This window comes from Beta vulgaris, chromosome 5, assembly GCF_026745355.1.
Source record: "Beta vulgaris subsp. vulgaris cultivar EL10 chromosome 5, EL10.2, whole genome shotgun sequence".
NCBI classification, from domain to species: domain Eukaryota; kingdom Viridiplantae; phylum Streptophyta; class Magnoliopsida; order Caryophyllales; family Amaranthaceae; genus Beta; species Beta vulgaris.
In genome coordinates, this window is record NC_079206.1 from 5,873,148 (window position 1) to 5,889,275 (window position 16,128).

A 16,128-nucleotide genomic window follows, 5' to 3' on the forward strand; every position below is an offset into this window, starting at 1 on the left:
TTTTTTATGTAAAGAGGAGGAAATTATATTTATAATAATAATTTGGGTGATTCGTTAAAGTAACAACTTACTGGCCCTACATCCACCTTTCCCTCTTTTTTTGTTGTTGTTGTTGCAATTCTTGCAAATTGTGTTTAGCTGATTATTGGGAAAAAGTTGCTATTTTTGTTTTATATTTTTGGAGGGAGGGAAAAGGTTATTTCTAATAAGAGTAGTAATTTATATGGTATTTATGAGTCCAGATTTTCTAAAGTTTTATGAGAATACGAATTGGATTAGAAGGAGATTTTTTTTATTATTAGGAAATTAAGTCAACCCAAGGGATAACCCCTACAAGGTTACTAGCATGTAGAAAACACCAATATATTGGCTGGTAAAGCATGCATAACATGCTAAGGAAATACCCCCAACATAATGTTGGTCGTAAGGATCGAATCCCTGTCCTCAGGGGTCAAGGGGGAGCGCTCTACGCACTTGAGCTAACTCATATCCTTAGAAAAAAAGATTATTTGGATGTCAACTCTGTTTAGTTAGAAAAAATAATTATACAAGTTTGACTAAGGTATTTAATTGGATATTTAAATAGGACATTGATTAAAATGGTTATTATAAAAGGTGTTTTGTGAAGTAGTCTTTTTAAAAAAAAAATTAGAATTAGGATAATGAAAGATTTTTCCACCGTGCAAGTTCTACTTGACGATTGTAGTTTTAAGGAAGTTATGAAGGAAATGTTTATTTATATCAATTTATTATGTATTTGTTAGATTAAAAAATCTTGTATACATGTTGTATGACTTTTTATGAATGAATTTAATATACTTATAAAAAAATAGATGATGAATTTAATAACTTGAGATAATGGAGCATATAATAAGCCATATAATTTAAGTATAGTTTGGGCTTCACACAAAAAGAATTACTCTTTTTTTTATATAGTTTGGGCTTCACACAAAAAGAATTACTCTTTTTTTAATAAAGGTCTAATATCAAATCAGCGCATAATTGTTTTTCATTTTTTATAGATAAAAAACTCTTACTGGGCAGCTTGACCTAAAAGCAATTGGCATAATTGTTATACACACAAGTAGAATATTATGTAGTTTGAAATCATTAATATTTGAAAAATGAAAAGTAAGCAAAATTAATTATACACTCTCAGTTTCATAACTTCTTATATTAGCACAAATTTCAAGACAAAGAAGTGAAAGACTGTGAAAGTGGGTACTTATTTTTTAAAACATGAAAGAGAATGTGATTATGAGAAAGTATAGATTTATTTGGATAACATCAATACTATCTCATCATTATAATTAGCGTATATTTCTCACATACTTAGCACAGGGACTATGTAACATATGGATAGGTTTATGTCAGGTTTAAGGTAAAACAAGTTGAATCATCTATCCCCTTAATTTGACGAACCCATTTATTAAACGGGTCAACAACCCTATAACCTAAGTCAAATAAATGACTCGTTTATCAAGCACACACATAGATAAAAGTGATAAACAATATAGATCATCTTGATAACTTTCTCAACCCACATTATATTCAAATATATCATGTTTGGATGCATCAAATTAACAACCAAAAGACATATGTTAAATAAACAAAAAAGATACGCTAAACTTTTACAACACTCACTAATAACATTGATAATGACAATGCAATTAAACGAGTTATTATTTCGGATTCAGGTAATCTCTAACCCTACTTGTTTATTTTTACCCTTAATGAAAAGGAAGAAAGGAAAATAAAAAGTTACTTATTAATAAAAGTATTTTGATTAATTTGTCACTAACTTATATCTTGATTTTTCTCACGTATCAATTCTCTATCTTTATCCTACTGTCTTATTCTCATACCGTAATCTCTATTCCTTTATGCCAAAGTATCCTTGGAACAAGGGTTCCAACTTACACTGAAGGGAGATATTTATATAAACAAACTCAATGTATAAACTAGTATCAACAGAAAATATCAAAATCCCACTCCCTAAAAAAAAATCTACTAGTACTTGTATTATTCAGAAATCAGAATATGCTTCTAGGATGAAAGGGAATTCCAAAAACCGGCACAAAAAACAGGGAAGAGAACGACGTCGCATGCGTGTTGCTGAGTCATACTTAAAATAGCTGTGGAAACAGAACACGTGTAAAGTGGGACCCTGCAGAGTAAGAGACCGTCACTTCATCTGTACGTTTGGAATGGAGTGTACGCGCTCCAAATGAACTGTAATTGAGTTGGGTTAATAGCAACTTCAATGGTTAGCTAAAACAATACTTGGCTAAAGATGCCACATCATTTTCCTTAGCTAATTCTATCTTTAGCCAACTTCCCCTTTAGTGGTTTAGCTAAACTATTTTGTTGCTTAGGTAGGTCCCACAATCACTTTTTCCTTTTTTTTAATATATAAAATATCACTTATTGAGAAGCTATTTGTGGGTGGAACCCAACAATTTGGCTAAGCCAATTAGCTCTATAGAGCTAATTTGCTTAGTAAAGCAAAACTCCAATTTGTACTCCAATGGTTAAGCAACTAGCTAAGTGTTTTTGCAAAATTGCTAGCAAGTCCCTTTTTTGCACCATTGGAGTTGCTCTTACTTACTACTCCCTCCGTCTCATAATATAGTGCTTGTTTCTTTTTTCACGGTCTCCAAAACGTAATTTTGACCTTTAATATCTTTAATTTTTTATTAATAAAAAATATAAAAAGTTGATATTATGAAACTACACATAGAGACGAATCTAACAAGATCCTACATGAATATGTTTTTTTATACTACCTCCGTTCTTTTTTAGTTGCAACGTTTGACAAATTGCACTATTCATGTTCTCTTGTTTGACCACATTTATTGATTTATATGTTAAACAAAATATAGTCATGTGGGGTCTTGTTTGATTCGTTTCGATGTAAGCTTTCATAATATCAAATTTTTATAATTTTTACTTACATACAATTAGAGATAAAACGATTTGAAATTGTACATTGGCAAGCGTGAAAGTCAAAACGTTGCAACTAAATAAAAACAGAGGTAGTATATACAAATGAGAATATTCGATCAAAGATTTTAAAGTTTGACCACCAAAAATGAAATAGGCACTATATTATGGGACGGAGGGAGTACTTGTGTTGACTAATTTCCTCAGCTACTCGCATTATTATCAGTTGTTCATATCATCATTGTTCAATGTATCTTTTGATCTATTTTTTCGGTACATAAGAAAAAGTTAGGGCACCCTTCTCTCAAGGGAGTGATCTAACAAATTAAGAATTACAAAATGATCAAATGTAGGATCAATTTAAATGTCAACGTCCACCACAACAGCTGAAATAAAGTGACTTTTTTAGATAGATAGTCTGTTGTATAGTTGGCTTCCCGGAAGATGTGATATATGGAGCAAATAATCAGTTGACTGAGTATCAATCAAATGTCATTGATGCGAGTGTGAATGTTCCATGGACATGACATGGATATTGACCTTGAAGAATTCGAATCACCACCTGATTGTCTCTTTCAACATAAATGTTATGAATATTGAGATATTGTGCCAAAATAAGACCATTGCGCAAACTTCAGGCCTCAGCATCAAAAGCTGAAGTGTGACCAAAATGATATGCTTAGGCTGCTACTGCTAATACATGTCTGACATAGTAACTTTTGATTATTTAATATCCAATTAAAATAAACGATTTATATCCACATAGTAATAGTAATATCTAGGTTCTATTCTTTGGATTAAACTGAATGTAACTAAAAATTGAGTTTGTCTAAACTGAATTGAAATAAATCGGAACTAAATTGATCTAAAATGTATGAAAAATGTGAGAAAACTAACTGAACTGAATTAAAATATATTGAACTTTCTTAAATGAATGTGCTTGAACTGAATTGAATACTTTGCTAATTCAATCCAAAACAATAGTGCCTTATTACAGTCAAAATAAACAAGTCCATTATATTACTAATAGATTTTTGGCCCACCACCGCCAGGCCCCACATCTATAAAACTATATTGCAATAGTTTGTGATTAAGCTTCTATCAGCTTTGTCATTAGTGATCACAGTGAAGGGATTTTTTTTTTATTAGAGGAGGAATAGAAAATCTAATGTTACAGACGGAGAGGGAAAAAAAAAGGAAAAATTGATAAATACAGTCCCAACTATTAAACATCTTCTCTAATCAGTCCTAACTTTTGATTATTTTAAGTTGGGTCCAACTATTGCATGAATTTGCTAAAAACAGTCCCGATGAACTGATAAATTGTAGTAACAGGTTAAAACCCTTACATGTGACTTGCACATGACTTTTATAACTTTTATTTTTGTTTTCCATTTATTTATTTATTTGTTTTCTTTCCCACCCTCACCTCTCCCCTGCCCTAAACACCCACCACCATGAAAACCCACCCCTACATGTCGTCTGAACACCCATCCCCCCCCCAAAATCCCAAACCCCCACCACCACCGCCAAACCCGTTAACCTATCCCCATCCCCCAAAACGACCACCCTAAAAAACCCATCTCTACCATGGAACACTAACCACCAATCCATGAGAACCATCGCCGCCCCTAAAATATCAAACAACAACCTCTGAAACCCACTTTTTTTTCTTCTTCATATACCAATAGTTAGGCCCATTTATGTCAAATTGATTGAAAAGTTAGGCCCAACTTAAAATAATCAAAAGTTAGGATTGATTAGAGAAGATGTCTAATAGTTGAGACGGTTTTTATCAATTTTTCCAAAAAAAAGAGAAACTAAATTAAACAAACACAAATCAAGGAATAATAAGCATGGAAAAGCCACACCTTGAATATTTTCCACTAAAATTCTATGAAGCTTTAAAGGAATACGGTAGAAAATATGCACATAGTATCATTTGATTTTGAGTTATCATACTATTCTACATATGATACATGATTCATAACATGAGCGTCCAACTTTCTCTATCTTCGCCTGCGGGGTATATTGATGCAAAATATTATATTTACAAATCTTGCTATTAATTAGTTTTCTAATGTGATTAAAATTATTATTGTAATCCTATAAATATTGATTAATATAATACAATAGAATTTGGGAGTTTACATAATCTAACGGAATATATACTACCTTGAATACTAATTATGTCGAATTGGAAATTAAAGCGCCTTGAATTGATTAGCTAATCAATTAGTGGCCTGGTTACCTTCGCGATGTACGAGAAAATATTTGAGTAATCCTTAGGGTTGCCAACCCTTCTAGACACATTAGAATAAAATATTGATATGTATGTAATACATAAGGAGGAAAGTTATATAAAAATAATATTTTAATTTATTTTTAACCAATGAAAATTCAATAATAAGAGGATTGACAACCCTTAATGTCACTCAATCAATCTCCCGATATACGTTAATTAGCTTTAATTTCCAGACTTGTTTATTAAGTTCCCGATGGAGTGAAATTCAATTTTTTTTTTTGTTTTTTTTTGTTTTCCGTTTGTGTACTTTAATTATTAGTGTCCTTTTCAATTTTACTTATAATCCAATTTGATAGCAAAAGATCATTTTCAGTAGACTTTCGGCCGGCAAGATGGGTGATGTTTGACAACAGCCAAGTGCCCAACTATGCAAGTAGCCAAATGCTAACATGCTCAACAATTTTTTTGATTGATATCATGTCTAACGTCTTGGATGTTAGGGTATGTTCGACATCTGTAGTTGTATTGTAACTTTTAATTGTTATAGTAATTGTTAGTTATGTTACTAGCTACTCCCTCCGTTTCATATTAATCTACACACTTTGACATTTTACACTATTCACAAATTACACTTTGACTTTCATTTGCGATTTATACGTGAATAAAAACATAGTCATGTGGGATCTTATTAGATTCGTCTTAGTATGTATTTTATTAATATGTACTTTTTATAATTTTTACAAATACAAAACTAAAGATATATGTCTTCAAAGTTTTACATTGGCATGCGTGAAAAGTGTAAGTGTGTAGATTAAAATGAAACGGAGGGAGTATTAGTGAGCAGTAGGTGATAACTTAGTGAGCAGTAGGTGATAACTTAGTGATATTGGCATCATCTCTGATTTTAGAGGTCAAGGGATCGAGTCTCACCCCTTACAAGGAGGGATCCCAATTTTCCCTTTTCTTTGCAAGAGACTTCATCTTACCTAAAAAAAAATGTTAAAAGCTATTAGTAACCTAGTAGTTGATAATTGGTATCTAGTTTTTAGATGTTAAATAGCGGTATAAAATGTGGATGTTCGGTAAAAAAAAAAAAAACTGTAAATTGTTGTTTACAAATAACTAGTCAAATACTAAAAAAAAAAACTTTAATGTAAATTATACTTCATATACCATTATCCCAAGAGCTACAAATATTAGCTTCTGACAAGCACTACTAAGGGCTTGTTCGGCAAAAGTAGCTACTGGGCGGCAGATGTTAACTATAGAAGTAGCTGTCAGTAGTTGTACTAGTTTTTAGCTGTCAAATATTAGTTGTTAGATTTTAACTGTGAAAATAACTTTTGTTATAAGTAATGTTCGATAAAACTAGTTGTTAGTTTAATTGTCTTGAAAAGGTCAAATATATGGAGAAAATGAGACAAGTAATAGACAAATATAGATTTTGAAATTTAGGTAATAAAATTTCCCATAATAAATTTTTATATATGTATAAGAAAATTATTCTCATATGTGATTTTGTTAGCAAATTTGTCTTGGTGGGTATTGTCAAAATATCAATTTAGGGCCTTACTCCCTTCGTTTTTTCACAAAAATTATTAAAAGAGACGGTCTAGTTTTAATATAAAAAATGGCGAAAATCTGATGGTCAACGCCGGAAAATCAAGGTCAACGCCGGATTCCGACAAGTGGTGGCTTCCAACAAAAAAAAGAACCAAAAAGGTGGCTAATTAACAAAAAAAATTTAAAAGGTGGTTTCTCACAAAAAAGTGATTATAAAATGTGGTTTCTGACAAATTTTCCTAAATTATATTCAATCTTAATAAGGTACTCGAAAAGCTATCTCTACCCAAAATCTAATATTTATAAGTTCTCCAAAACACTAATTCAAATACCAAAAGTTACTCTAAGTACGACTTCACCAAACATAATTTTTCACCATTATTAGTGTTTTGACTTGGTCTAAAAACTAAAACTACAACAAAGGATATTGCAGAACACGCCCTAAAACACTACTTCTACCACTAAAAATAAGCTAATACCTATACAACTATACCACTACCTAACTAAATACTCCTATTTTCCTTAATTATTATTTTGAGCTACCTCAAAAGCTTCCACCGAACAGACCCTTGGTCGTGTCTTATACCTCAATCTTAATAGACAAAAACTCACGTACGACCCAATTTTGCATTGAGGTCACCCGGGCAAGGCCCGCTCTTGACATCAAAACAATTGGCTTAAATGGTATATATACTTTTTAACCCTTTTGAAAGACATAAGAAGAAATTTTGAACACTTGGTAATTATTTGGTAGAGTTTTATTTATATTCCCTTTGGTATGTAATAATTGTAATGTTTTGACTTTTTCGCTATTTATAAGCTAACTTTTATCGTAGTCTTTTTGCTAGTATATATAAAGCAAATGTCATTGTATGATGGATTTTTTTTACAATAAGCACCTTGTAAGATCAATGTTTTTCTAAGTAACCACCTTATATCAATTTTCGTTTAAATAACCAGTTTATATCAGCACAAAAAATTTAAATCGCTACCAGTTAACAGTTTTCGTCTATCAAAATGTTAGTTGGAAAGATATAGGGGAAGAAGGCTTTTCACTTATATTTGGTTTTCGGTACTTTATTCCTTGTATCTGTCAACATTATTGTTGTATGTACTTGTAATTTGGCTTTAGGTTAAGTTGAAGGTTAGGTTGAATGTTAGGAAAACAACGGTAAAAATTTTAAAAATGGTTGTTGTAAATTCTACTAGACCTCTCCAATAAGAATCCTAATCAATTTTATGTGAACTACCGTATTTTGGGGTGAATTTGATAATTATGTTTTCTTTGTTATTCTTTTATAATGCGCACGGTAGAACTTAGAAGAATGACATTTGGAGGGAATTTGATTAGCGAACAGTTTTGTGGGCCCCACTAATATTTTGTTGGATGGAAATTGTTAAGTGGTGGTGATTTTTTTTTGCTTATGTAAGGTGGCTATTTAAATAAAAATTGATATAAAGTGGTTATTTAGATAAACTTGATTTCATAAGGTGATTATTGTCAAAAATATCCTTATATATGTGTACATAACGTTGCTGGATAAAGTTTAGTACACATTTTCAAATTATTTTTTTATATAACATTTACTAATTGAATTCTAAAGATACGATGTGCAAAGTTATGCGTTGGCAATTAAGCGTCTTAGCTTTTGAAGGCGCGCTTAAGATGGGAGCCAAAACAAACCCAACAAGTCATGAGCAACACACTGGGATAGACACATCAATGCGCGAGCCTTACGTCGCCTTTGACAAGGCTCAACAGTAACCACTTTCATCGCGTGTGGTTAAGAAGCGAGAGAAAGAGGACATTTGAGTTCAAAACATACAAAAAAGCTAAGATGTAAAATCGAACAAAAACCCTCAATTAATTACATAAAATTACTTCATTTTAACTCCAAATTAAAATCCCTAATTTTTGAAAAATCCTAATTCCTAGGTTGGCGAAGCATTTGCGAAATTGACGATAGTTGCTAGCCTTACTAATAGAATAATTGTATATTGTTGTGGTTTTTGAGGGGCATATTATTGTGGTTTTTTTACCGTCGCATTTCAAGGTGCAACAATGGGTTTCTCAATTGCTGCGGTTATACACCAAAAACCGAAGTAATAAGTGCTTGTTTTTAGAAAAAATTGAGATTTAAATCTTCAGATTATATTCAACGTTAAAATGCATCAGAACCCATAAACAACTACAAAAAATATCGTACTACACATTGAATTCATTCATTCAGTAGAAAATAAAAAGTTACAAAATAATAAAGATAAATTAAAAAATTAAATAACCTACTAAGGAATGAAAGTGGAACTAGAGAACGAATTGAAACTAATTCACAAGCGATAGGCGACGGGCGACAATGACCCACGAGCGACAGTGTCCTAAGAGCCTCGAGCGAAGTCGGAAGACGAGATGCGGTGCTGTGTTGGGGCCGTTGTGTTTGGCAACCAACGAGGATGAGAGTGTTGGTGCTGATGTTTGGCCACCAAAGATGAGGGAAGGGGAGAGAAGCTATGAGGGGAGAGAGGAGACGAGAGAGGGGAGAGAGAGGCGACAGGGGGGTTTGTTGAGTGAGAAGCGTGAGAGGATTATAAGTGTGGCGTGAAATAATCATAGTTTTTAAATTTTATTTTTGTTCTTCCTTAAGAAACCGCAGCAATAGATAACATTTTTATATGTATTGCTGTGGTTTTCCTAGGAACTTCCAAATTTAATATTAGAGAACATACTAACTTTCGGAATAGAGTGACTAGTTTAATTCATTTAGTGTCCAATTTATTATTTTCAGTGATCAGATCCTTTAATTTATTCTGTGACCAATTCAAATAATATAGTAAGATTGCCTGGTTATTTTTTGAAATTTATTTAAAGGAAACCAAAGGAAGGAGAAAAGAAGGATAACTAGGTTGATCTGTGATGTTTTAGAAATAGCGTTGGGTTAGACGGAGACGAAAGAGACTTATTAGAAGAATTTACAACTGGGTCATAAAATTAGACCGCATATTGTAAGTTGTTTTTTACAGCAGCCAAATTTGCAAGATGCATCAAGGACCTCAAGTCTAATGATAGGGCATTTTATATTTAAGACGAGACCAATATTCAAATCTTTGTAGAAGTAAAAAATTTAATATTATGAGAGTGGGAAGATTGAACTTTGTGTACGACAACGGTTTAGAAAATTCTCCTTACCACATAATCTCCGAAATGGGGTTAAAAGTCAAAATGCAAGATTCAGGCCGAACAAAAAGGAGAGGATCTGTAAAAAGAAACTTCTATTCTACTTTTCGATCGAAAGAAAGAAAAAAATGGGTTCACCTGGTAATCTACAGCTCCTTCATCCTCGACAACTCTCAATTCAACAACGTTGCTCAATCTCATTCTCATTTCGAGCAACACGGACAACACCTTCCAATTTTTTCTCTCTCCTCCCTACAAAATGCAGTGCCTCTGTTTCAGGTTTTGTTCAACTCCATTTCTACATTCTCTCTTCAAATACAAACTTTTCAGCTTCAATTTCTTTATAAAATAAGTATACTATTATAATGTTTCATTACCTTTTATTTCGCAGGTTCATGTTCTCTTACTTTAGGGTTCGATACTACGAAATGTAATCGCATTTTCTCTCTTACTTATTGCTGAAATCATAATCTAATTTTAATTTGATGATTTGGGTATTAATAATGAATTGTATGATGAATTGTTTGTTAGTTGGGAGCTCCCGTAACGTGGTGGTTAAATGTGTACCAGAACAGTCTTCTGAATTAGAATCCATTGTTGTTCCTCAGGTTAGTTTTTTTATTTTAATGTTTTTTTTAGTTTAATGCTACTTTTTTGGGTTTTATTTTTAGTGGGTTGCTTAATTAATTAGTCAACTCATTATTGGTTGAATAGTATAAATTTTACTTCATGATTGTATATACCTTTATTCCTAGAATATTTTACTTGAATTCTGGTATATTTTATGTTTGTGAAAACAATCATATTAAGATTGAAAGGTATTGTCCATCATCGGAGGAATAATGAAATCTGGGTTTGTGTTTTATACGATGAATGGTTAATTATTACTCGTATCGACATATCCTTTTTGTATGTAAGCTAGTGGTTATGTTTGGCAACATTAGTTGAAAAATGAGGTGATACCGATAAGTTAGCTGAAACTGATAAGGTAGCTGATGATATTGATAGGTGTTGAAACTGATAAGGTTGCTGATTGCATTAACTATTTGGTGGAACTAGTTGCTTAAGTTGCTAAAATATTCTAATTAAGCTGTATTTATTTTGATTATTAAAGGTTTTTGATGGAAATTAGCTGTTTTTGCTTTTCATTAATATGATGGCTTGAGTTGTTGAGTATCCTGCTGTACACTTTTTTGCAAGGGGGTATAATAGGGTAATCCGAGAGAATTATTTGGTGGGGCAAATGAGTAGGGTGAAGGGAAAGAATGGGACTTTTTGTTGAATGATTAAAGCAGAAGAAATATGAAAAGAATATGAACTTTGATCAACTTAGAGTGCTCAACGTCGGATAATACCAAGGAGACCTTTACAATATCTTTTCTAGTGAGCATTGAATCTGTTATTTCATACAAATTTCATAAGTACAAAGAGTAAGGCAATTTGGAGCCTAATGTCATATTGGATAATGGATTGCAATAATTTCTCCTATTGCGAATAAGCCTGATAGTCATTATGGCTTCCATGTAATGAATGACTTAGCTAGCGTATACTTAATATAACGATGAGACTCATGGCAAGTTCATTGTCTTTCTCCGGATTTAGGTTGAACATTGTAATTCACTTCGAGAGGGTGATTATATAGCTGATTGCTGTTATTTCTCCTTTGTTTTTAGGAGGCCGAGACCAAAGTGGGAATATCTGAAATCTTGAGTAAAGCAAATTCTTTTTTGCCACATATTGTCCTTGCGAGTACGCTGCTGGCTCTTGCTTATCCTCCTTCTTTCACATGGTTTACCAGCAGGTGGTTATCTGCCCTGTTTCATATTCGTTTGGAGGAGAAATGCACATGCATTGTTTTTAGATCATATATCTAGATTTGTGTTTGAGTAATTTTGTTCTTTTTTGATGGCAATTTTTGCTGTACATCAGACTGATAGGGTGTCTGTCAAGTGACTACTCATGAAGCTAGGTTTGTGCATCTTGTGAGGTTAACAGACTAACTTTCCAGTTTTCCTCTCGAAAACATTTGTTTGATACCCCAGAATGTTCAAGTAGTAGAGAGTTTAGACACCTGTTGGATGAGATCTCACATGTGATTCATGTTCTACCTGCAGTAAAACAAAATGGATTGCTAGAGGAAATTTCTCTTGATAAGAAAAGACGAGCACATGGCAAAATATGTAAACTCATCTTTTGACATGAGAAAAAACCCATATAGGATGCAAAACAAGTGGGCCAAGTTGAGATTTTTCAACCTGTGAATAGACAGATCACCTAGTTTACTTATTGAACTCATTAACCAAGGTAATATTAATTTTTTAACACAAGTAAGAGATGCGCTAAGCCGTGGATTTAGGAAAAGGTAGACGACTTCGAAATAATAGACTGAAAAGCCAAGAGTTTAGAAGACTTGAACTACCAAGGGTTTAAAAGACTTGACTTGTCAAAAGCTAAAAAGACTTGAAACTGAACAAAGATGGTTAGTGTTAAGAATTTGAAGAATGGTAAATTATTGGGTCAGCTGACTAACCTATTTAATTATATTGGGTTTGGTGTCAAATATTCTAATATGTTTACTGACAGATGCCTTGATAGGAGATTTAAGGACAAAAGAGACAAATTTTGCAATTCAAGGAGCCTTGTAGGGCTGGTGTTTATTGGATAACCAGCACTATATGTGAGCCTATGTTGAAGCTGATTGATATGCTATGTCAAATTTGGGGATAGTAAACTTGGTGCAAAAAAGGAGAGGTATCTGTAAGAGGGGGGGAAAAGGCTAAAAGGGTTAAGTTGGCTACATTTTCCAGAAGAAACTCTCTGCATGCCATAAGCTTGCTTTGAAGAGAGGGAAACAAAGAGGCAGTGGGAGTCAGAACCATGCTGCTGCATTTTAGCTACTTTTGGTAGACATTAACGTGCACAGTCTCACGGTGCCAACTAGCAAGCTATAAACTTCTATCTTGAAGAGCTAGAATTAAGAGACGGGTCCCAGGTCTTGATCGAACAGTCAAACCTTCATAAGGAACATGTTGCAATAATGTAATACCCTATGGACATACCCATTTGCCAACTCCAGTTTTTGACTAAGCATAACGATTTAGTTGCTTATGTAGGCATTGTGTTAGTGAAGTGTTTCTATAAGATAGCAGCTCAGGAGCATCATATAGGAGTATAATCTTAGAGCTGTTTTGGCTGTGAGTTTAGTAATTCTCAACAGCTAGAACTGAAGTTGTTCTTGATCTCCTCTGCCTACTGAAACAGCTCAGTCATCAGTTAACTGAGTTCCGTGAACTTAATGTGTAGAAATTTCAGATTATGATTTCACACGCCTTTTACCACCTCATGGTGTTTTTATGTGTTCCCACTTCCCAGGTACTATGCACCAGCACTGGGATTTTTGATGTTTGCAGTTGGACTGAATTCAAGCGAGAAGGATTTTCTTGAAGCGTTCAAAAGACCAACTGCCATCTTTGCTGGCTATATTGGGCAATTTGCTGTCAAGCCTCTGCTTGGACTTATTTTTGGCACTATTGCTGTAACAGTTTTTGGTCTCCCAACTCCTGCTGGTAACTGTCTCCTGTCTTTGCTCAATGTATGCTAACATGTTATAGTAAATAAAAGATTAGCTGGTGCCTACAGGTGCTGGGATCATGTTGACATCTTGCGTCAGTGGCGCCCAACTCTCAAATTATGCGACTTTCTTAACAGACCCTCAAATGGCCCCTTTAAGCATCGTTATGACTTCATTGTCTACAGCCTCGGCAACGTTTGTGACACCCCTTCTATCGCTGCTTCTTATTGGAAAAAGATTACCTGTTGATGTTAAAGGAATGATGACTAGCATAATGCAGATTGTAGTAGTCCCTATTGCCAGTGGCTTGCTTCTTAATAGGTGAAGCATGACTTACTTCTTTGCTGTCGTTTCATATGTTTTCCTCCCCAATTTAAAATGTACTACGAGTCTTGGACTTCTTGGATTATTTCTTGACTCCCCTACATTAGTGCAGGCTGTTTCCCGAGGTCTGCAAGGCAATAAGGCCTTTTCTCCCTCCGCTATCAGTATTTGTAACATCGCTTTGTGTTGGTGCACCTCTCGCCATCAATATAAATGCTGTTATGTCACCTTTTGGATTGATCATCCTTTTACTTGTAATCATGTTTCATCTGTCTGCGTTTATTGCTGGTTACTTGATGTCTGGCTTGGTATTTCATGACGCACCCGACGCAAAAGCTCTCCAAAGAACACTTTCCTATGAGACAGGTGGTGTATTTTCTTCCATTGACTTTTTTTTACCTATTCTTTTTAGTTAAATATGTTGAACAATATTTTAACCTAGACAACTTACCATGCAGGCATGCAAAGCAGTCTTCTCGGTCTGGCACTTGCTAACCGGTTTTTTGAGGATCCTGTTGTGGGAGTTCCTCCTGCTATTTCTGTAAGTCCAAGTTTTTGTCTGTCAAAAGCGACTGGTTGTGGTGTTTTTCTTTTTCTTCTTTAAATACTAGGTGATAAAATAAGTCCTATCACTGCTAAGAATAGACTTAATGCATAATAGATGGCATCCTTGAGTTAACTCTTCTCCCATTCCCCCGCTTTCCTATTCTGTATTTTATGTCCTGTTCTAGTTATCTTCCTTTATTCTCTGAGATTTACAGTGTATTTTGTTTATTTTGGAGTTTGTTTAATTGTTTACAGATTCTTTTAATGTAGTTAATTCTAGCAATGAGAGCTGGGTAATTTTGGGTGGGTTGCTCAAGTATCTTAATTTAATAATAAACGATTCATTCAGCTACAATATTATATATGAAAGTTATATTGCTAAGAACAGATATTTGGGGGGAGGGTACTTTTGCCATTATTTTTATTAGTTAGCTTGAGGAATATGTTGGGTAGTTTGTAGGGGAAAATTCTATATATAGAGCGAATTAAAGAGAGAAAAGCATGTTGAATATTGTGGAGAACATTAGTAGTTTGTAGGTTGGGAGAGTGCCATTGCTGTCGAAAAATGGGCAAGGATGGTATTGGTGTTTGTCACCTTGTTTAGCATTAATTCAGTCAGATCTTTTTTTTTTCTTTTATCCTTGTTCTCCTCTCTCTCAATCTCTATAATCCGCCCTTAATTCTCTGTTTTGGTTACTAGCCAAATGGATCTTAGCACCAATGAACCCATAATCTTTGATAATAAAACAGTTCAAAAACCGTAGTTTAGTTGTACAGCATGGATGACTTGCCATTTGAAAGGTCTTGGGCCTTAGCAGAGCAGCGTGACCAGCATATTTTAGTTTTGTTTGGCCTATTCAATTAAAATATAAAGCACTAGAGTGTGGACACAGTGATCTTTTTTTATATACAATGTGCTTCTTTGATTTACTCAACTGATATACTAGGCTGTCTATACGATCATGACGAGGAGTATAACATGACTTGTTGCATCATAAGTGCAAATTTTGGCTAGCTTATCATTGTGCACTATGCTTTTATCTCTTAATGACAATACCAACTTTCTGGTGTTTAAAACCCCGGAATGTAACCGCAACATATTAGCTAGACTAAAAGAAATAGAGAAGAGAGTAGACTCATCCTAGAGATGACGCATGTGCAAGAGATATTTCAGGTGATCAAACAGTAACTCGTGGTCCTTTTGTCTTGCAGACAGTTATTATGTCTTTGATGGGGTTCTCGCTTGTTATGTTGTGGGCTAAGAAGAAGAAATAAGGATTTCATAAACAAGGAACGTCTGAGTTCTCTGACAGAACTGGAGAATGCATATCAACAGTAGGAATTAACAGGGTTTATAATGAAGATGAGGCCGACGCTGAATTCCATATAAGCTTTGGAAGAACTGGCGCTTTTGCATCAAACATTTGGAATTGATAAATGTGTTGAAGGTGGGACTCTTGCTGGATGGACTGAAAATTGTGGTCTGTAAAGCATGTACATTTCACCCAAGGCCTGAAATTTTTGGTGTATACTGTGTTTGTGCCCGATAAGAATGGAAATTTGTGGCAACTGGCAAGTATTTGCTAGCAGCAAGGCCCTGCGTTCGTCAACAATTGCTTTTATATACCAATTCTTTACCATTCCAGTTCTTTTTGCATTATGTTGTGATATTAGTATATGCTTTATAATCCAATTTGGTCCGTTGAACTGTTATGATGGAAGTTCCTCCAGGACCTTTTTTTTTTGGGAAATTTGCCAACTTTT

At 33.9% G+C, this 16,128-nt stretch overlaps 1 protein-coding gene across 2 annotated transcripts; it reads left to right on the top strand.

Moving 5' to 3' along the window:
- The first annotated feature begins 9,917 nt into the window (after positions 1–9,917).
- Positions 9,918–16,021, top strand: LOC104892405 (probable sodium/metabolite cotransporter BASS6, chloroplastic). 2 transcript variants are annotated; one of them, XM_010678330.4, is made up of 9 exons: positions 9,918–10,202; positions 10,315–10,353; positions 10,455–10,531; positions 11,597–11,724; positions 13,296–13,489; positions 13,563–13,815; positions 13,931–14,184; positions 14,277–14,359; positions 15,577–16,021. In XM_010678330.4, the coding sequence occupies exons 1-9, from the start codon at positions 10,052–10,054 to the stop codon at positions 15,637–15,639; spliced, it is 1,242 nt and encodes a 413-aa protein (XP_010676632.1). In that variant the 5' UTR covers positions 9,918–10,051; the 3' UTR covers positions 15,640–16,021. The 2 variants fall into 2 exon arrangements, with proteins under 2 accessions (XP_010676632.1, XP_048501053.1); XM_048645096.2 differs by lacking the exon at positions 11,597–11,724 and having other exon boundaries at positions 10,179–10,202.
- The last annotated feature ends 107 nt before the right edge of the window (positions 16,022–16,128 follow it).

Coding starts and splice junctions, on each gene's coding strand:
- LOC104892405 (XM_010678330.4), top strand. CDS start 10,052: ATGGGTTCACCTGGTAATCTACAGCTCCTTCATCCTCGACAACTCTCA. Junction 10,354..10,454: donor AGGGTTCGATACTACGAAAT/GTAATCGCATTT, acceptor ATTGTTTGTTAG/TTGGGAGCTCCCGTAACGTG. Junction 10,532..11,596: donor AATCCATTGTTGTTCCTCAG/GTTAGTTTTTTT, acceptor CTTTGTTTTTAG/GAGGCCGAGACCAAAGTGGG.